This window comes from Salmo salar, chromosome 12 (genome assembly GCF_965601325.2).
Source record: "Salmo salar chromosome 12, fSalSal1, whole genome shotgun sequence".
NCBI classification, from domain to species: domain Eukaryota; kingdom Metazoa; phylum Chordata; class Actinopteri; order Salmoniformes; family Salmonidae; genus Salmo; species Salmo salar.
In genome coordinates, this window is record NC_138302.1 from 29485591 (window position 1) to 29508272 (window position 22682).

The following is a 22682-nucleotide window of genomic DNA, read 5'->3' on the forward strand; positions in this document are numbered from 1 at the left end:
AAACATTATGAACATCCTTTTTGAACACTCAACACCTTGTAGAGTCCATTGGCCCAACGAATTGAGTCTGTCTTGAGGGCAAACCAATGTTACAAAAGGTGTTCCTACTGTTTTGTACAGTCAGTGTATAAGCTAGAAGGTTTGCTGCAGAGACGGGTTGAATTACTTGGTACGGCCCAGTAAGGTCTTTGTAAGATTACAGGCTACTTGACTCTTAGTAGCTTGTTAGTTTCTATTTTGTAGCAACATCAAGGCCTATACCTTCCATTCTTGTCAAGGCCTATACCTTCCATTCTTGTCAATAAAACTTTTCAAAACAGCGCAGGCTAATGTTCCACAGGCTAACAGTCCACACTATATTTAAAGGAAATGGTAAAGCTCACTATACTGTATTCCCTGTACGTCTCACTATCCACATCTGTTAGCTTGACAAGCTTTTCCTGGACTTTGTTTTTTATTTTGCACGATTATCTAGGCTTACTTCCTACCTCTTGTTAATACAAAGTGTTCATGTTCCAAACAAAACGGACTAGCATTCCACATGACAGTCCACAGCAATGATAAAGCTCACTGCTGTTTTTCCCGTCCTCTCAACATTAGCTTGACACCTCTTTCCTGGTCTATGACAGAAGCTTTCTCATTGGACTGTACACGGGGGTGAGGAGAGGTGGAGTGGAGGTTAGGGGGCACATTTCATCTTCATTATTAGACAAGAATTAACTAGGAGAAAATGACCTGTTCCGATTAGAGTCTTGTTAAAAGGGAGGAATGTGAGAATGGAAGGATGAAGGGAGATGGGACTAATGATTCAAATCGTCAGGATGGCTCCTCTTGAGGGTTGTGGGAGAAGGGGTTGGGGGTGCAGGGGTTGGGGGGGGGGGGGGCAACGGTCACAAATATGAAGAGCTTGTCTATCCTTTGATTAAAAAACACTGGAATTTATTAAATCCTTCTTCTTCCTTCCTTTTTGTTTTGTCTGGTCTATAATTCATTAGTTCCGGAAAGAGAGAAATTATAGGGTCGGTATAAATATTAACGATTGGAAGTATTTTCTTAGAAGATCACTGCAAACTCTCTGGGTGGAGATTAGCATGGCTTAATGGATGTGGCGGATACTGTTGAAGATGACAGAGGCACCAAACAGACATGGCAGTACTAACTTCAAAAACGTATGTTCGTTTTATATTGGCAGTTGACATCAGCATTGCAAGTCCATTGACGTGCCTTTGTAAGTAACGAACTACAAAAATCTCTGAAACTGGAAACACTTATCTCCCTCACTAGCTTTAAGCACCAGCTATCAGAGCAGCTCCCAGATCACTGCACCTGTACATAGCCCATCTATAATTTAGCCCAAACTACTACCTCTTCCCCTACTGTATTTATTTATTTTATTTATTATTTTGCTCCTTTGCACCATATTATTTATATTTTAACTTTGAACTTTCTTCAAATTATAAATCTACCATTCCAGTGTTTTACTTGCTATACTTTATTTACTTTGCCACCATGGCCTTTTTTGCCTTTACCTCCCTTATCTCACATCATTTGCTCACATTGTACATAGTCTTATTTTTGTCTACTGTATCATTGATTGTATGTTGTTTTACTCCATGTGTAACTCTGTGTTTTTGTATGTTGTCGAACTGCTTTGCTTTATCTTGGCCAGGTCGCAATTGTAAATGAGAACTTGTTCTCAACTTGCCTACCTGGTTAAATAAAGGTGAAATAAAAAAAATAAAAAGTGTATCCAACTGCACCGCAATGAGTAGATCAACATTTTCTACTACAAAATGACTTTGAAGTTATACTGACAGATCGTTCGAAATTGAGTCAAGTGGGCTGTTTTATATGAGTTAGGACATTTGTCAGCATTTACAGTGTAAGAAACACCCCACACAGAGTGGCATTTAGAAAGCAGGCAGAAAACTAGAATGTTAACTATGAGATAAGACAAAACAACACTAAAGACGCATAAATGCACCTTACCTTCCTCTTGTTGTTGGGACTGACGTACAAGTAGCTGAGGATTGTTTTCGTCCCCACTTTCTCGTTGAGCTTCTGGTAAGTGGTTCCGTAGTCGGTTGACCTGGAATTTAATCAGAGTGTTTGATGAAGACTTGATGAATTACTTGTTGTAATTAAAAATCTTCTGGAGAATGTTTAGTAGGAGAAAAAAAAAGCATGCACAATTAAGTCCCACCTCCTTGTGGTTCGCTGTTCTACGACGACACGCTCAGATTACAAGGGATAAACAACCATAACCTAGCCAGGGTGTATATGTCTCCAACTATCTGACCAATGTCCAGCTCTTCTTTTAAAAACAGCACAGAATTCAAAACAGCATCACCAGAAACAATAGCAATTGTTCTGGAATAGTTTCTCTGTTATGGTCCAGGAAAAGATTTTAAGTCAAATCATGTCATTTACTCCTTCAGTCCAAACTGTTAGGAGAAAAAGGCACAAAGTGAAAAACTTCACGTAAAGCTGAAAGACTGGCTGCGTAGTCTCAAGTGGACTGTTCTATGGCTGGTCAAAGATGAAGCCATTGAACCATGAGTGAGACTAGCTTTTATGTAAAGTTTTCACGTGGCCTCCTACATTGTCATTCACACAAAGCTTCCTGTTTTAAAAGGAAGTAACAGCAATGTTTGAGTGGATTTTGAAAAGAATACTGAAAAGGCAAAATAATGTGTGAAGTTTTTTGGAGGTCGTGTCTAGGTAGCACAACTCTGTTGTTTCAAAGTCTCACCATATCTGTCTGCATAAAACTACTAACCCAATTTGGATCCCAACAGTTGAGTCAAAGCTAACAGTGGATGAAAGGGGATTGTGCTGAAATATTTAAGCGATGGTCAGAGTACTAATGTGAAATTTGTGTTCCGTCTGGGATGTGACATTCCAGAACGTCTCGAAGTTTGAACAACTTATCTCCCCTGCCAGGTTCATTTTATTCATAGAGAATCGAGGCTCAATCAAGGAGCTATTTCATGTTCAGCTAAAACACACACACACACACACACACACACACACACACACACACAAAGCAGGCAAAGCTTAAAAAATACACCATGCATGCATCACCCTTCAATGCTTGTTACTACTACAAACAAAGCAATCACTGACTTCGATAGAGGGTTTTCATTCATCCTGTGCTTATAGAAATGTTAAATCCTGATTTTGGAAACTCAAATGAAATGGAAGCGTTACAACTTTGAAGTTGTTTTTTTTGTAGTGAAGTTGACAAAGAACAAACAGAAACACACAAATAGCCCAGCCCCATGACACCAGCCTGGTGACTTTCATTTTCCCTTTTTCAGATTTATTATGGGATGGTTTCCATGTCGATTAAATATGGGCGAACTCCTGAATACCAGCGGTAGCATCTATCAACGGGTGGATCCATCGACACTTTGGACCACAGGACAATGACATCATCTGGCTATTGATCTGCTCCTCATAGAACCCCATCATATGGCTGCTGTGATTTAAGGCCCAATGACTTGCTTTTAGTGGTGCAGCAACTCTCGACATGAACCAATGAAACCAATACTATCGGCCACCCCCCCTCACATCATATACCTAGCTGTTTTAGCTGAGGGTTCAATTTCAAGCCCTTTTATTCATACCGGACTAGCGTGATACTGCCTTGTTGAGTTCTTTTCAAGGACAACAACTTTATTTTGGGAGGAGACTTAGAGCACCCCCAGTACACACCCAATTAGATTTCCCCCATATATCTACTGTACTATGACAGCAGCAGCAGCCCGAAGCCCTGTTGTCTTCCCTATTGGAGTTTGATTAATCAATGAGTGGGGGGTATCTGGAGATGGTTAGCTAGAGGTCGCTAATCGCATTAGCGGGGTGCAACGTAAACAATAAACAGCTTGAAACGTCCAACGGATGGCAGCTTTGCTGAGTATTCCAAATTAATTCATGACTGCCTCGGTGCACTCCGATAGCATTTCTCTCTCCACTCCGCTTTGAGAGCAGCAGGTTGGGCTTGTACCCCCTCCCATTTCTGCCCCAGGTTTGATGGCTGTCTTCCATTCTTAAACTACCAGCGTCTCCGTCTCTCCCTCATGAAGTGAGGGAACAGTCAATGTTAGACGCACCATTAACAGGGTAAGGAGGTGTCACGCCCGTTCACGTTTGAGCCATCCACAACTTAAGCCACTAAAGGCTAGTGGTTAGGACTTAAGTGGAGACAGTCATTTAACGCTACATTTACCACTGCTGTGGTTGGGAGATAGGCCTTGGGGTGACCCATGGATCTGTTGTGGACAAGGCCGCTGAAATCACTGGAAAGTCCTGAGGGCCATTTTCTGTTTTCCTCTTTCTCATATGAGGGCCGCAATGTTCCAGCAGCCCCGCACCGCTGAGATTTGTACAGATTTGACAGGCCTCCTGTTACAAAGTCTCTTAAATGCCAAAACCGCATTCTATCAACTTTAATGAATGCCAAGTGGAACAAATGTAAGAGCATTCAATTTGTCCCTCTTTCTACGAAAGCCTGGGGTAAAATAAGGCGAGACGTCATAAAACATGTTCCACTGAAAGGAGTCTATAGAAGAACAACTAAAATCCTCTAACCGCGGAGTTCCCAATGGACAGTCAAACACATTCTATTTTCAGCCAAGTCTCAAACATACTTGTACGTCACAAATAACCTATTGGGCACCGAATCTCAAGGTAGCAAGAACACAACCTGTAGACCTACAAATACAAGATATTACAACTATAGCCAAGGGAGTGGATTATGTTTGAATTCAGTTTTCAGTAATGCGGAGTAGCCCCTTGAGCTGAAAGTGCAATGAGACTCGCTTGAGCTGCACTCAAGGCCAGTCAAAGTAAGTGCACTTGGACAACACTGGAGAGCACATTGGCTGTCTGAGTAGCTGTGACTCATATTCACACTAATGCCTGTTTGCTTTGGGCTGAGTTAAACATCTGGTCGGTCGGCTGGAAGGTTCTGGCGACAGGTGTACGTTTTTCTGGCGAAAAGTCTCCTCAATGAGGAGGGGGCAAGTTGCACCGTTTAAATATTCAAGGTGATTTCGTGTAAGCCTTTGATTTGTCAACCTCTTATGGTGATGCACTTATGTATTTACAATGTGGTATACAAAGGAGACAGAACATGAAACAACCTTGTTGCTGCTAAAATCCGATATACAGGCAGTCACTGAAGACTTTACACAGAAATGTACACAGAAGACTTGCAATGACAAAGTATGATGTGCTTACCTCCACAATGAGCTCTCTGTGACACTGTTCAGGTTGAAGTCAAACAGCTTGGTCAGCATGAGAATCACCTGCAAGACATGAAGAGAATTCCTTATTAATACACTAATACAGAGCCTACAAAAAAATGCACGTTTCAACACACAATTCATCTTAAACATAAGTGTAATCACATTTCACATAGCATTTCAAAACATTTGATGATTCGTCCTGAATTACATTGTCAGCAGTCAAGGAGATCGTGTTTCTTCTACAGTATGCGAAATCCAAGGAAATTATCTGTTATTGGAGTTACAAGCCACAGGTCATCAACAATTTTTACATCCCCAAAAGGTTGCTGAATCAAATCCCCGAGCTGACAAGGTACAAATTAGTCATTCTGCCCCTGAGCAAGGCGGTTAACCCACTGTTCCCCGGGCACCGATGACGTGGATGTTAAGACAGCCCCCTGCACCTCTCGGATTCAGCGGGGTTGGGTTAAATGCGGACGACATATTTCCGTTGAATGCATTCAGTTGTACAACTGACTAGGCAACCCCTTTCCTTTCCCATGTTCAAGTGGTGTCCCTTTATTTCATGATCACTTGTGTAATACAAGATGCTTCTTCCATACTTTCTAAAATCACCCATCACATCCTTTCAAAGTAGAAAACAGAAGGGACAGACAGGAAGATATTAAATGTTGGATATGTAACCTCTGTAGCGACACATGAAAATGGACTGAAAAGGCATAGTTCTGTCTTTGGGAAACTCACGGTCTACCTGATAGAGAACACATTACACAAATGTGTCCTCCAGCTAGCTTGTTCAGGGGATCTGACTACTGACTAGCAAGCTCAGCTGAACTGTCAGCGAAAATAACTAAAAGATACATCAGACGAACAGCGTGTGACGACTAATTATTAAGAGCTCATTACTTAATCATATCCTATTCAATCTAAACGCGGCACTGTAAATATTCTTTATAACTGTAACACCCTTAAAGTGCATGGGATTTAGAAGGAAAATCTGGGTCGAGCCAAGTCTTCAGGGAAAATGAAAAAACAGATAAATTGCATTCTGCCCGAAGCAGAATGAGAACTACAGAAGCACGGGAACGACAGTAGCACGGAAACGACAGAAGCACGGAAACGACAGAAGCACGGAAACGACAGAAGCACGGAAACGACAGAAGCACGGAAACGACAGAAGCACGGAAACGACAGAAGCACGGAAACGACAGAAGCACGGAAACGACAGAAGCACGGAAACGACAGAAGCACGGAAACGACAGAAGCACGGAAACGACAGAAGCACGGAAACTACAGAAGCACAGAACTACAGAAGCACAAAACTACAGAAGCACAGAACTACAGAAGCACTCGCAATCTATTTACTTTATGACTAGAGGTATATTTCAAATTCATTGCAATTTGTGGCGGTGGAGCTATTCACCAAGCACATCTGTAGTTTACCAGTCTACTTTAACATGGTACTACAGACCCCTGACATGTCACGCAATGTTTGCTGTCTGTCTGTTAGCATGTTGCAAACTGTGTGGAATCGCCTGGAGTATGACGTCATGGGTTTGACAGTTTCGGGATTGTTCAAATGCTGTGGATGTCATACAACACGCAGAGGTCAGTAACAACATGTCTTCTTTATCAGCCTCATGTCATCCAGATGAGCTTAGCATCATCTACATAGCTTATTTTTCTCCCTACAAAAACCCATAGGCGGTCTGAAACGTCTAAGAGGAACTGCACTGTATGCATATTCAGGGGGGAGAAAAAGTCCATAGTGTACAGCAAAAACCGGAGCCTATAAACAATTTGTACATGCCGTCTCCAAGACCGGCTACACAATGTTCCTTGGCTGCACGCTGCGTCATGGCAATATCCAACTGTTTCCCTGTCCCTCGGATACCTTCGAGTCTACCTCCCGCTGCATGTTGTGGAGGCAGGCGTGGCGGAGGAGGAGTCACCGTGGGAGTTGTGTGACTTTGTGAAGTGTGTTCCGCCAGCGTGGGGGCCCCGCGAGTGAGTTACAACGCCAGAACAGATGCACCTCTGCAGTGGGGAATTACACTGTGAGGCAGGCCCCTTTGATCACCCTGTATTATGTATGATGGAACATCTGCGGCCTCGGAACGCACTGAACCGATACACACACACACACACGGCTGCTTTGGGTCGACCTGTGGAGGAGTTTAGGTTAGAGAGAAGAACCCATCAACACAAAACTCGTTTAAATTAAGAGCTTGTTCACAATGTAGCCCGGTGTCTCCTCTAAGCGTCTGAGTGGTAGATACTACGGTGAGGAGAGAATTACCCCAGGGGACGAATAACCTTACATGTGCAGATGAGACCAATGCATGCTAATGACCCAGTCCATTTTGCTGGCCAGCTGGAGGGAGAATTCACACACAGGCACGTACACACGTGCACAAAGGCGCACACACACACCCACACACAACCACCTCCACAAGGCTTCTCTCTCTCTAGCTCTGTCCCTCCTTGCTCTCTCCTAAATTCTACCAAACCTCTAAATTCAGTTTTTCTATATCTGTTTGACAGAGCAGTTGCCCTTGTGCCAATGTATCTCTGTACTCCATGCCTATTCCTCCACCTGTTTCTGTGTACTAGAGCCAGGTTCTCTATCACCTCGCCCTCGCTCAAACAACCAATAACCTGGACAGATAAAGTCCTTTAAAAGCAAAGTAAGCAGAGCTGTAGAAGCGGAGCAGGCCAGGCGGGGCTGGCTGTGTAGCTGGCATCATTAGCTGAAGGACAGTGTGCATGCGGACCCTTCTGTCTGCCACATATGGAGCCTAATGTGGGTGGCCATCAGCGTGCGTCCGTGTCAGATGGTCTCCCCGCTGGAAAGTGCATATGCTACATTACCGAGCTTGCCAATTAGGCCCGTGGGTAGACTCCTACTGTAAATATTACCTTGCCGAGCAATAGAAGGAAAAGACAGACTTTTAAAAATGAAGATATCTGAGAGGGACTAACGATGGGGAGAGAGTTGTGTGAGGGAGAGAAAAAGAACAACAAGAAGGTCATTCTACCAGAAGCGGTTAGGAGTTGTTTGAAGGAGAGAAGATGGAGGACTGTGACTTTCATTAGCTTGGAAGGTGTTTGGGTTTACGTGGCTGTGGCAGGTTGAGGCGGCAGCTCTGTTTATGGATGCATTATGCTGAAAACCCCACATTGAAGTAAATCATTGGGCTTCAGAAAATGTTCGAGGTGGTGGGCCTGGTGAGGTTTGTATTAAGATAAGTGTCCCCTTTCGAATAAGTAAAACTTTCAAAGTGCATTGAAGGCCAGTTGGAGGGAGTTTGCAAATGTTATGCTAAGACTCTGGCTGGCAGAATTTTAGGGGGTATTAGAAATGCAGAGAGGTTTGAGCTCAGGGTGCGGATCAATAACAGCTGTGTTTCTGCAAAGACTTAAGTGCTTAGAGTTTCTCTTTCACACACAAACACACACATAAATACACACACACACAGAAAAACGCACACACACTGGGTGCCTTTGTTGCCAGAAAACGGCTCGTTGTGTTTCCCGCTATCTGGTGATTGTCCTTGACAAGGGGAGAAAAAAAGAGAGCCCAGAACTGTAAACAAATAGAAAACATAGGGATCCTAGCCACAGCTTTGTCTGACTGTGAAACTCCCAGAAATGAGACATGTTAAGCACACAATTCAGGGCATTCATATAAAACAATTTTTTTCCTGAAATCCCCTTTTTATTCTGTATTTCTTTCACTAAATTGTAATCACGAGAGAGAGAGTTGTCATGTTTTTTTCTGACTGCATGCTAAAGTACAATCTCGTATTCCTCACTCTCGTTAATGTTTCAGGTATCGTCTCAGATATTCAGATACTGTAGTAGGTGGATGCACTCTGGAGTCTTGAGTGTTCAAGATGCAATTTCGTAACCATGTAGTAAACACCGCTCGCACTCAATGCTTCTCCGTGTTTTTCATCTATAAGGAATGCATTACACCTCATATCTATTATAGTCTTGAGAAAAAACAAGTCAAATATATAAATATCATATCTAAACATGATTCATCTTCCTAGATGTTCAAAAACCTGAATCTGTCAAACTCCGGAGGGATCATCGTGACAACATGCCTTCTCTCTGTAGGATTAGCTGTTGTCGTTTCATATTTTGGAAATATTTCACAATCCATGCCAATCCCAGATATGAAAGTAAAATGTAGCTGCGAAACCTTGATTTTCAAGTCAACTGTCAAATTCTTGGATATCCCACCAAAAATTTGTCTCCATTGAGGTTCAAAATGTGTCATTTGAGAGCAATGTCCCAGGGTAGGAAATGTTAGTATAAATACCAAACATTTATAGTAATGTTCTGGGTTTTGGGATGCCTATTTCTGGGGCCTAATTAGCCAGTCTTGTGTTAAAAATGTTTTTTTCTTTTTTTTTTCTTCTGACAATATTACCCAGAAACCACAGTGATATCGTTTTCTGTATACTTTAAGACCAACATTTTCAGTGTTGTAAACCCACTTGTTGACATACCCAAAGGGTTTTAGTCAAAATGCATGGCTGGAAATTGTACGTTGATATGTATACTGCTCAAAAAAATAAAGGGAACACTTAAACAACACAATGTAACTCCAAGTCAATCACACTTCTGTGAAATCAAACTGTCTACTTAGGAAGCAACACTGATTGACAATACATTTCACATGCTGTTGTGCAAATGGAATAGACAACAGGTGGAAATTATAGGCAATAAGCAAGACACACCCAATAAAGGAGTGGTTCAGCAGGTGGTGACCACAGACCACTTCTCAGTTCCTATGCTTCCTGGCTGATGTTTTGGTCACTTTTGAATGCTGGCGGTGCTTTCACTCTAGTGGTAGCATGAAACGGAGTCTACAACCCACACAAGTGGCTCAGGTAGTGCAGCTCATCCAGGATGGCACATCAATGCGAGCTGTGGCAAGAAGGTTTGCTGTGTCTGTCAGTGTAGTGTCCAGAGCATGGAGGCGCTACCAGGAGACAGGCCAGTACATCAGGAGACATGGAGGAGGCCGTAGGAGGGCAACAACCCAGCAGCAGGACCGCTACCTCCGCCTTTGTGCAAGGAGGAGCAGGAGGAGCACTGCCAGAGCCCTGCAAAATGACCTCCAGCAGGCCACAAATGTGCATGTGTCTGCTCAAACGGTCAGAAACAGACTCCATGAGGGTGGTATGAGGGCCCGACGTCTACAGGTGGGGGTTGTGCTTACAGCCCAACACCGTGCAGGACGTTTGGCATTTGCCAGAGAACACCAAGATTGGCAAATTCGCCACTGGCGCCCGGTGTTCTTCACAGATGAAAGCAGGTTAACACTGAGCACGTGACAGACGTGACAGAGTCTGGAGACGCCGTGGAGAACGTTCTGCTGCCTGCAACATCCTCCAGCATGACCGGTTTGGCGGTGGGTCAGTCATGGTGGGGTGGCATTTCTTTGGGGGGGCCGCACAGCCCTCCATGTGCTCGCCAGAGGTAGCCTGACTGCCATTAGGTACCGAGATGAGATCCTCAGACCCCTTGTGAGACCATATGCTGGTGCGGTTGGCCCTGGGTTCCTCCTAATGCAAGACAATGCTAGACCTCATGTGGCTGGAGTGTGTCAGCAGTTCCTGCAAGAGGAAGGCATTGATGCAACTTCCTACGTCGTCCATAGGGTCTCAGAGCCCGGGAAAACGTTGAACGATATCGAGGCAGGCTCTGGCTGAAACACTTTATCGCTTTTGGCAAGTGGCCACTCAGAGTACTATGGGCTTAGGCGCGTGCCCGCTTCGACCGAATGCTTTGTTTTCCTTTGTCTGTTTATCTAAACGCAGATTCCCGGTCGGAATATTATCGCTTTTTTATGAGAAAAATGGCATAAAATTTGATTTTAAACAGCGGTTGACATGCTTCGAAGTACGGTAATGGAATATTTAGAATTATTTTGTCACGAATTGCGCCATGCTCGTCACCCTTATTTAGCCTTTAGGATAGTGTCTAGAACGCACGAACAAAACGCCGCTGTTTGGATATAACAATGGATTATTTTGGACCAAACCAACATTTGTTATTGAAGTAGAAGTCCTGGGAGTGCATTCTGACGAAGACAACAAAGGTAAGAACATTTTTCTTATAGTAAATCTGACTTTGATGAGTGCTAAACCTGCTGGGTGTCGAAATAGCTAGCCCTGTGATGCCGGGCTATCTACTCAGAATATTGCAAAATGTGCTTTCACCGAAAAGCTATTTTAAAAATCGGACATATCGAGTGCATAGAGGAGTTCTGTATCTATAATTCTTAAAATAATTGTTATGCTTTTTGTGAACGTTTATCGTGAGTAATTTAGTAAATTCACCGGCAGTGTTCGGTGGGAATGCTAGTCACATGCTAGTCACATGCTAATGTAAAAAGCTGGTTTTTGATATATGAACTTGATTGAACAAAACATGCATGTATTGTATAACATAATGTCCTAGGGTTGTCATCTGATGAAGATCAAAGGTTAGTGCTACATTTAGCTGTGGTTTGGGTTTATGTGACATTATATGCTAGCTTGAAAAATGGGTGTCTGATTATGTCAGCAGAGTACCGAGCCAGAAATAATCTAATGTTTTGCTTTCGTTGTAAAGCCTTTTTGAAATCGGACAGTGTGGTTAGATTAACGAGAGTCTTATCTTTAAAATGGTGTAAAATAGTCACATTTTTGAAAAATTGAAGTAATAGCATATCTAAGGATTTGAATAACGCGCCACAGGATTCAACTGGCTGTTGAGTAGCCCATAGAGGTTAAGGACATTACATCAAAGTTGGATCAGCCTGTAGTGTGGTTTTCCACTTTAATTTTGAGTGCGACTCCAAATCCAGACCTCCATGGGTTGATAAATTGGATTTCCATTGATTATTTTTGTGTGATTTTGTTGTCAGCACATTCAACTATGTAAAGAAAAAAGTATTTAATAAAATTATTTATTTCATTCAGATCTAGGATGTGTTGTTTAAGTGTTCCCTTTATTTTTTTTGAGCAGTGTATATTCCAGGTTGGATACTATGTTAATAAGATGTTATATTGTACTGATGTACTTAGTAGGTATCTGCCATGCTTGTATGTGCTTAGTCCCATCAGCAGAAGAACAGAAACAAAAAGACACCATGGTGGGAAGACAACTCTGAAGTTACTAATACACATCCAAGGTGAAAATGCAGATTTTCAATGCTGTAGTTTGACTCTGCCACCTACAATGCTAATGACCTGATTAGATGGCAGGATTCACTTTCTTCACAGTGAGCTACTGTGTGGTGGGTGTGTGTGTGTGTGTGTGTGTGTGTGTGTGTGTGTGTGTGTGTGTGTGTGTGTGTGTGTGTGTGTATGTATGTATATATCTATATATATATATTTTACACACACATACACATATATACATACACATACACACAGTGAGGGAAAGAAGTATTTGATCCCCTGCTGATTTTGTACGTTTGCCCACTGACAAAGAAATGATCAGTCTATAATTTTAATGGTAGGTTTATTTGAACAGTGAGAGACAGAATAACAACAAAACAGTCCAGAAAAACGCATGTCAAAAATGTTATAAATTGATTTGCATTTTAATGAGAGAAATAAGTATTTGACCCCCTCTCAATCAGAAAGATTTCTGGCTCCCAGGTGTCTTTTATACAGGTAACAAGCTGAGATTAGGAGCACACTCTTAAAGGGAGTGCTCCTAATCTCAGCTTGTTACCTGTATAAAAGACACCTGTCCACATCAATCAATCAGATTCCAAACTCTCCACCATGGCCAAGACCAAAGAGCTCTCCAAAGATGTCAGGGACAAGATTGTAGACCTACACAAGGCTGGAATGGGCTACAAGACCATCGCCAAGCAGCTTGGTGAGAAGGTGACAACAGTTGGTGCGATTATTCGCAAATGGAAGAAACACAAAAAGAACTGTCAATCTCCCTCGGCCTGGGGCTCCATGCAAGACCTCACCTCGTGGAGTTGCAATGATCATGACAACGGTGAGGAATCAGCCCAGAACTACACGGGAGGATCTTGTCAATGATCTCAAGGCAGCTGGGAGCATAGTCACCAAGAAAACAATTGGTAACACACTACGCCGTGAAGGACTGAAATCCTGCCACTGCCCGCAAGGTCCCCCTGCTCAAGAAAGCACATATATATGCCCGTCTGAAGTTTACCAATGAGCATCTGAATGATTCAGAGGACAACTGGGTGAAAGTGTTGTGGTCAGATGAGACCAAAATGGAGCTCTTTGGCATCAACTCAACTCGCCGTGTTCGGAGGAGGAGGAATGCTGCCTATGACCCCAAGAACAACATCCCAACCGTCAAACATGGAGGTGGAAACATTATGCTTTGGGGGTGTTTTTCTGCTAAGGGGACAGGACAACTTCACCGCATGAAAGGGACGATGGACGGGGCCATGTACTGTCAAATCTTGGGTGAGAACCTCCTTCCCTCAGCCAGGGCATTGAAAATGGGTTGTGGATGGGTATCCCAGCATGACAATGACCCAAAACACACGGCCAAGGCAACAAAGGAGTGGTTCAAGAAGAAGCACATTAAGGTCCTGGAGTGGCCTAGCCAGTCTCCAGACCTTAATCCCATAGAAAATCTGTGGAGGGAGCTGAAGGTTCGAGTTGCCAAACGTCAGCCTCGAAACCTTAATGACTTGGAGAAGATCTGCAAAGAGGAGTGGGACAAAATCCCTCCTGAGATGTAGTTGGCCACCAGGTTTGCACACAAGAAACATCTGACCTCTGATTGCCAAGAAGGGTTTTGCCACCAAGTACTAAGTCATGTTTTGCAGAGCGGTCAAATACTTATTTCCCTCATTAAAATGCAAATCATTTTATAACATTTTTGACATGTGTTTTTCTGGATTTTTTGGTTGTTATTCTGTCTCTCACTGTTCAAATAAACCTACCATTAAAATTATAGACTGATAATTTCTTTGTCAGTGGGCAAATGTACAAAATCAGCAGGGGATCAAATACTTTTTTCCCCTCACTGTATGTATGTATGTATGTATGTATGTATGTATGTATGTATGTATGTATGTATGTATGTATGTATGTATGTATGTATGTATGTATGTATGTATGTATATATATATATATATATATATATATATATATATATATATATATAAATAAACTACTGGGCTCCCCGACTTCATTTAAATTGAACACTGTTGAATTTACTTTTATACAGTACCAGTCGAAATCAGCAATTAACTAACTGCACCTCAGATTACAGCCCGTTCAGAGGAGACTGCGTGAATCAGGCTTTCATGGTCGAATTGCTGAAACCACCGCTAAAGGACACCAATAAGAGACTTGCTTGGGCCAAGAAACACGAGCAATGGACATTAGACCGGTGGAAATCTGTCTTTTGGTCTGGTTAATCCAAATTTGAGATGTTTGGTTCCAACTGCCATTCCTTTGCAAGACCCAGAGTAGGTGAACGGATGATCTCTGCATGTGTGGTTCCCACCGTGAAGCATGGAGGAGGTGTGATGGTGCTTTGCTGGTGACACTGATTTATTTAGAATATAAAGCACACTTAACCAGCATGGCTACCACAGCATTCTGCAGCGATATGCCATCCCATCTGGTCTGCGCTTATTGGTACTATCATTTGTTTTTCAACAGGACAATGACCCAAAATACACCTCCAGGCTGTGGAAGGGCTATTTGACCAAGAAGGAGAGTGATGAAGTGCTGCATCAGATGACCTGGTCTCCACAATCACCCAACCTCAACCCAATTGAGATGGTTTGGGATGAGTTGGACCGCAGAGTGAAGGAAAAGCAGCCAACAAGTGCTCAGCATATGTGGGAACTCCTTCAAGACTGTTGGAAAAGCATTCCAGGTGATTACCTCATGAAGTTGGTTGAGAATGCCAAGAGTGTGCAAAGCTGTCATCAAGGCAAAGGGTGGCTACTTTTTTGGTTACTACACAATTCCATATGTGTTATTTCATAGTTTTGATGTCTTCACTATTATTCTACAATGTTGAAAAAAGTAAAAATAAAGAAAAAACCTTGAACAAGTAGGTGTCCAAACTTTTGACTGGTACTGTATACCTCCATGAATTATGCATATAGACTGCAGAGATTGTGAACAATCTATTGTTTTTGGGGTTTGAGTGTGTGTGTGTGTGTGTGTGTGTGTGTGTGTGTGTGTGTGTGTGTGTGTGTGTGCGCGCGCGAGTGCAAATGAGCGTGTGTGTGTGTGTATGTGCGCACGTGGGTCTTCAAATGAATGATGTGTCTGAAAATGTTGAGTTGGGTAATAAATCATTGTTTAGTACTTTGCCATAAGGGGAAGATAACACTTGACACAATTATTGAAATTGAATTCATGGACACTCTCGCTCTAGACAAAAGATAACAGGACTATTCACATTATCCCAAGTAGGTAAGGTTCCTGCCTGCGTAGAATGAAAAGCCAGAGCTCCAACAATTGAGTTTTAACTTCCAAAGTAGGTTACAATCCACCCACTGGTTAAATATAGTACATCACTTCCGTGCCGCGAGAGAGGAATGTGGTTGCTCACTCCTGATCATTTGACAAATAAAACTGAATATATGAATGTTAATCCAATGAACCCGTTCACATATCCCCGGGGAATATTGCAATAACCCATAAAACCTTGAACTGTCAACGTGGAAAATCGAGTTTTATGTTAGCGGTGACAGAAAGGTGTAGATATGAAAGCACTATGAAACTCAGACACTCTCAAAGTTTCTAGTGGTATTGAATGGGAATGACAAGTCTGTGGGTATATGATTTTCAATGATTTGAATATCAAGTTTTATGTTAGCAGTGACAGAAAGGTGCGGATATGAAAGCACTACACAACACATACATACTCAAAGTTGAGACTGGATGCAAAACCGAGTCTATGAGTAAAATGCTGTGGCTGACTTGGATTTTGGTACTAGACTACAGAGGCCCAAGAGGCTAGTCTAGCGGCTGTTTTCCCCCTGTGTTAACAACACAACCTACATGAGATTATTAACTACAGTCGCTACACTACTAGACACATGGAGCGTGACAAATAAAGCTAAAAAGAATCTCGCTCATTGCAGATTAATTATTCAGATGGTCATCCTCAGAAGTAGCATCAGCTCACTAATGGGATGATAAAAGGTATTTACAAAGCTACATCCATCCATCCCGCAAAGGCAATCTCTTCCCCCTCTCTCTATCTGAGGGAAAATAATCAGTCCACTTTTTCTCATTGATTTCACTTGATTTGCCTCCAGTTTGGGGCTGGGTAGTTTAAGTAGTAGGGGCCGAAGGCAGATGAACACTCCCTCCAGGCTTTGCTGCCAGAGCGAGAGAGCGAGCGAGAAGTAGGAAGAGGGAGAGAAAAGAAGGGAGAAGAGAGAGAGCGAAGGAGGAAGAGGGAGAGAGCAAGAGAGAGAGAGAGGGGGGAGAGAGATGGTGGTAGTAGCTAACAAGCTCTTCTCTGTCAATCTCTCGCTTTGTTCCCATTATTCAGAATCAAAGACTCCTGATTCCCAGCATTTGCATGTGATTAAAGGTGATTAGCAGTACAGCTCCACAGTCTAAACCAACACTTCCCTCCCTTGGATTCATCACGGCCCACCTACTGCTACTGTTGCAATCACCACCGCCATGACAGACCACCTTTTTGTTGTTGTTCAGCTCTGTTGTGTAACCATTGTGTGAGGCACCTCAATATCTACATCATTCACGTGCTTAATTTGCGTCAAATAAAACACGTTGGAAAAAAGACAAACCAAAGTAGATATTACGTTGAGGGATAAAAACGATACAAATTAGAAACAAGCTTTTCAAGTGGCTGAGTTTGACGCGGTGGCTAAAGAGATAGCCGTTAACACGAGAACACAGAGGAATGAGAATTGCAATCAACGGGGGTCTTAACCTTGTCTTGCACGTCACTGTAATGAGATGATAAAACGGATCCCCGGGGGGTTGGAACAAGCCGTATTCTAGCGTGTACACAGAAAGCTGTATCAATACGGGAGCAATTGCTGCTGAGCTTCATACTCTGGTAATAGAATAAGAGACACGCGCTGCACACCAATAGGCACACTCAATTTCAGCACAAGAGAGCATTGTATAAGCTACAGTAAGAAAATGTATGGCATTCAGAAGTCAAAAATGTCATCAATGTCAGAGATATAGCAGTATTCCGAATAGTCAACAATGTCGTCAATTTTAGAGATAGCAGTATTCAGAATATTCAATATTTCCTGTATAAAGCAAAACAAATAAAAACAAGAGGAAGGAGAAGACAGAACTCTGGTTTCAATCACAGTCCAATGGAGTTTGATCAATCTCCCCATGATGTCAGATCTGACCAAGACTTCAACCCAGTCGACACAGGAAATCATTCAAGGCCAGGCCGTTAGCGCCAGCCTTGGCTGAGGAGGCCACACACAAACAAGGACAGAAGGGAAGCCGCCATGCTAGGGCCAGAAACACCAAAAGATTGATAGGACCAGACGAGACCAACACTGTAGCCAGCAAGGGGGAAAACACAACCAGTTGTCGAGTCAATGGCACCCATTTCTAAAGTGTCATCTGGAGAGGATCTCATTGGCTACCATCCACCAAATCCATTTACAGGGGGTGCAATCAGATTCATTGATCTGAACGGTGTCATTAACTAGGTAATACAGGGGACATGATGTAAACACGATCAATGTCCGTCTCCCCAAGGCCTCTCCTTTCAACACAGCGCTTAATAAATAGCCTCAGCTTCACTGTAATGTAAACTCCATTCAAGTACAATTTATAGGCCTCTATCACCTCCTTGATTACTTATGGTATATCATCATATGGATGCGCATTCCACGCCACGAACAGTAGTACTCTAAGCTCGGGAATTGCCGCGACACCTTTAGCGTTGACCTTTGCATAGATGTCCCAGTGAATCATGTAAATAGTGGGGTTAGTGAGCCGTGGTGTATTTGTTTACTACAGAGGGACATGCCTGGGCAAGTCCAGGCAGAACCATACGGCTATTTAAAATCTCAACAATAATGAGTTGTTGTGTAACGGACAGGCGGGAGGCCACTATTGGTTAGTGGTTCGGGATCGGGAGTGATTGATTGGTTGGTTGACCCGCGTCCGCCGGCCCCCTTTACTGTTTTTAATGGTGTTCTTGACACTATATCCAATTACTTAGAATAATTATTTGGGCTTGGAGAGCTGATGACTGGCTGCATTTTAGAAATGTGAGACTGGATTGCGTCCAAGTTAATGCATAAATTAATAGACCAGGCCACTGGGAGGAGAGTTGTTCAATCTCTCATGGAGAGAGGAGGCTACTGTATACAAGGAACTCCTCAGTGACGAGACAATTGAAAGCAATAAACCCTGGAGGTTATTGGTAGGACATAAACCTCCACTCCCCTTATCCTCTTGTCTATTTATTGTGACTTCACATATACAAACAGCAGCACACACAGATCCACTCACCTCTATAGGCCCGAGAAAGGAGAAAGGGAATGGGATTCTCCTTGGTCAGCTAAAATGGAGAGCGAATGAGTCCTTAGGGATAGCAGGGAGATTATGGAAAGGGGAATTAACAATTGAGAGACGCATAACTGGTTTAAAGTTTTATCTATTGACTAATCGACAAAGACTCAGGCAGGATCCATAGAAAGCCAAGGGAAGCTGACCTTTTTGTTGCAGGTTGTTCCACGTGTTCTTGTAATGCAGGGGAGAAAAGTCCCGTTTGAAAGGCACGGCTAAAATAAGCTGCTCTGCAGAATACAGTGTACAAGTTGGCGGATAGGGACATTCTGCTTACTTTTCAGGGACAAAAAGTCAGCCCGGTCTGTGGAGAAAAGTGTCAGTGGAAGAGATTGAGCATACTAATTAATAAACTCTAAAAACATACTGTTGTTCAGTATGTACTAATACCATTCTAAATTGATGCATTTAAATCCAAACACTTGAAACAAACCCTTCATGAAGTTGTCCTTTTTGACACTGACTTTGTGAAATTAAACTCCCTCTCCCTAGACAGTTGTTACCTGATGATTAAATCTTCAATCTCAAATGTATGCTAACTGTAAAAAGGTCGCCAGCTAATTTGATTTGTGGGCCCCCAAAGAAATTCATTATAAATCTGAAAAACACATGGAGGGAATTCGCATTTGAAATGTGTTTTATGATTAAAGAAATGTAGAGAGCGGCTTTATTGTACAATATGTACAATACAGCTACGCAAAGTTCAGTTAGATGTAATTCACTTTGTGTATCCTGGGGATATGGTTATTATTAGCAAAGGGATGCAAGAGAATATCTGAAATTAAGAAAACAAGCCTGATCCATTCATTCCAATTCATTTCCAGCATTCCAAATTCTGCCAATTCAGCACTTAGCTTACCTTACCAATCGTACTGTCCACCGTATTTACCAGATGGAATTAGTAATAAGTGGATGTATTGACTTGGCGAGGTCACAGGAGGTAATTGTTACCCATGTATGAGACGGAATCCACTGTACTACAAACTAGCCACTTCTCCTGATTTCAAGTGATATGAATGGCAAATGAGAATATTATCTGAAATAATAATATATTTTGGCAAATGTCCACAGTTGTTTGCCATTATCATTATTTGGGTTCCTCAGGAATAGTTGTAATGATTCTGTATAAATGTTACTGAAACTATTCAACACTATAATTTTATACTAGTACAGATACAGTACTTACACAAAACGGAGGACTCATCAGAACCACAACTAGTTTGTTCTCCGACTGACTAATATATAAATACAGTATACATCCAATCTCTGTGCATACCCAAACAAGCTTTCCAGCCTTCCTCTCATCCCCTACCTCCATTCTTCAATCCAATCATTTCCATCTCTTTGTACCGGCATTCGATGGTGATGGCAGGCACAGCTCTTTTTTTCATATTGATGTGCAGAAATAGACAGACGAGACAGATTTCCACGGCTAGGCTAGAGGCAGGGAGCTAACTGGAGCAAGCAGACGTCAGGGCCCATCAGCATGCTATGGGATGATCGCTATAAGAATCCCATCCGCCATTTTAGCGCTAGGCACTAGATTATGGAGTGGCGGCTAACATGTGACGAGGCTAAAACGGCATGAAAAACCTGGTGTTCATCGAATGACTGAATCTGGGTTGATGGTGGATTTGAGTTCTGCAGTGAACAATGTTTGTGTCTTCGGGTAGATTTTGGATAGTTGTTGATTTTGTCATTTTTCCACTCAAATGATACCCGTACAATATATTTTGATACAGATGTAGGATCTTAATTTGACCTATGTGACAGAAAAATAATCCTGCAATAACAGAGTTTGAACTTTTAGTACATTTTTGTTGTTTGATCAGTGGTTAACCTATTAGCTGGCCAAAAGTAGGCTACATGAAAAGTGCAATACAACCATGTGTTAGTGCGGGCACAGGAGAATTCTCAGAAACAAAAGAGCGATCAAATTAAGATCCTAGATCTGTATATCTTTAGTGTATTACTGCAGACAGGGCTAAGTGGATAAACACTGTTGAGGCTCTTTGCTCCACTGGGAGCTAAATTGAATAAGTCAAGTAAATAAGTCAAGTCAGTCATAGTGTATAACTATTTCAGTGTTAATTGTAGTAATGTGTTAAAAAAAGGGGGTAAAACTTAAGTAATGCAGACCAATCCGAGCTCTTTCGAGCCAGAAGAGAAAACTTGAAGTGTTTAACATGCTAGGCATTCTGCTGCTGCCGTTACAGTTTCCAATCGATGTTTGCCTAACCTGCCAGATGTGTGTGGATTATAAACCTACACAACATCATATCTTTGCATAGGTAAACAATGACTGAGCCAACAGAATCTATGCAGACGGCTGCATAATCAGTGGTAAGACATGGATGTCCTGTCTCACCACAAACTGATTGGAAGGAGAACTAAAAACAGTGGGCGTGTTACAGTTAGCTAATATGAAACATTTTCTCTGTCATCAGACAGTCTGTCATACAGGTAAATGTTCGGGATATTCACACAAACATTAGTAAATTACTTCCCTCGACATCTGGTCTAATCCCTATTGCAAATATTCCCCTGAGATAATAAAACTGATGCCTTATTACTGCCTAGTAATACACAGTCAATATATCTCACTGAACTTTAACAGCAAAACAAATTATGATGAGTAACCCTCTAACCCTCTAAATGGAATTGACACTTATTGATCTGTTATATGTTAATATACATGTAAATGCATTAACTGAGGGTACTCCTTTATAGGAGAGCGATGGGGAAATCAGAGCGATGGGGAATTTACAGTGAGAGAATCAGACTTTCATTAGTGATGGAGAAAGAAGTTATTTGACAGAGTAGCGCCGATATTCGACATCATAGGATCTGACACCAGGGCTGGTGATGAGTGCTAAAGGAAAGACAGCATGACTTTTTAAACAGATACACACTCTCTCACACACACACAAAGTCATGCCGACACACCACCCACATCACATTAAAATGCTTGTTAATGTTAAGCAGATCTGACACTAAAATATGCCTCCAACCAGTTAAAACTCCCACATTCAGTTGAAAAGAAAGAATGATATAAATTAGACCAATTAACAGGATGCATGGTCTTGATTTTTTTGTCTAATTAGATGAATGGAATAAATGCTACCGCTGGCAGCATTTTTTAAGACTGTGTGCGTGTGTAATTCCCCATATTGACCTGTCTGACCTTCTTGAAGACTTTGCAGAATTTTATTAATGAGCTTTCACATCTTTCCACGCTGATATGAAAAAGACTGCCTCTTTTTAACTATCAGATCATTTATAAGCTGAAATAACATGCAGGGACCAATTAGGTACTGCCTGGAAAGGCAAAGAGGAGAGGTGGTCTAATGGGATGGTTGGGAGGATTAGAGGAGACTTCTGATGCATTGCCTCGTTCACTTTCTGACCTTGTTATTGTACCTTGAGATGCTAGAGATGATGTCTTAGAAAACAAGGATGCTAACACATGAACAGTTCATTGGAAAGACTGTTGATACATTAATGAGCTAAGGCTTAAGTAATTTAGTTAATATCTTTGAGATATAGTGGAACGTGGGTACAGTAAGGGATAGTGAGAGTCTATGAGACATCTCCATTTATTCGCCGACTATCTGTATTTTAGCACCTTTACAAAAAAGGATGTGGTTTCATCACTTTGTCATTCGTGTGTGTTTTTACTTGTCCATTTAGGTTCCTAAATGAGTGTGGGAAACTATAGGTCCCTATCAATAAAACTTCACAATATGGTACAGAGTTCAATTTGGCTGCTAGCCAATTTGACCTGGTCCATCAATCAATCATCTATCATGTCTGTCAGCAGCAATTGTGATTAAACACTCAGAAAAACAATGTTGAAAATGGGCTGTTAGCT

The 22682-nt window shown here is 42.1% G+C and overlaps 1 protein-coding gene across 2 annotated transcripts in view; it reads right to left on the bottom strand.

The window, feature by feature from the left end:
• Positions 1-22682, bottom strand: part of LOC106564712 (VPS10 domain-containing receptor SorCS1) — a 156414-nt gene that overhangs the window by 73381 nt on the left and 60351 nt on the right. For both annotated transcript variants that reach the window (XR_006757943.2, XM_045691193.2), the window contains exons 2-3: positions 5245-5312; positions 1990-2089 (exon numbers count right to left, since the gene is read on the bottom strand). Coding sequence is in view for 1 of the 2 variants with exons in the window: in XM_045691193.2 (XP_045547149.1) it covers positions 1990-2089; positions 5245-5312 (168 nt within the window). In the remaining variant the exon portion in view is untranslated. The remainder of the gene's footprint in view (positions 1-1989; positions 2090-5244; positions 5313-22682) is intronic.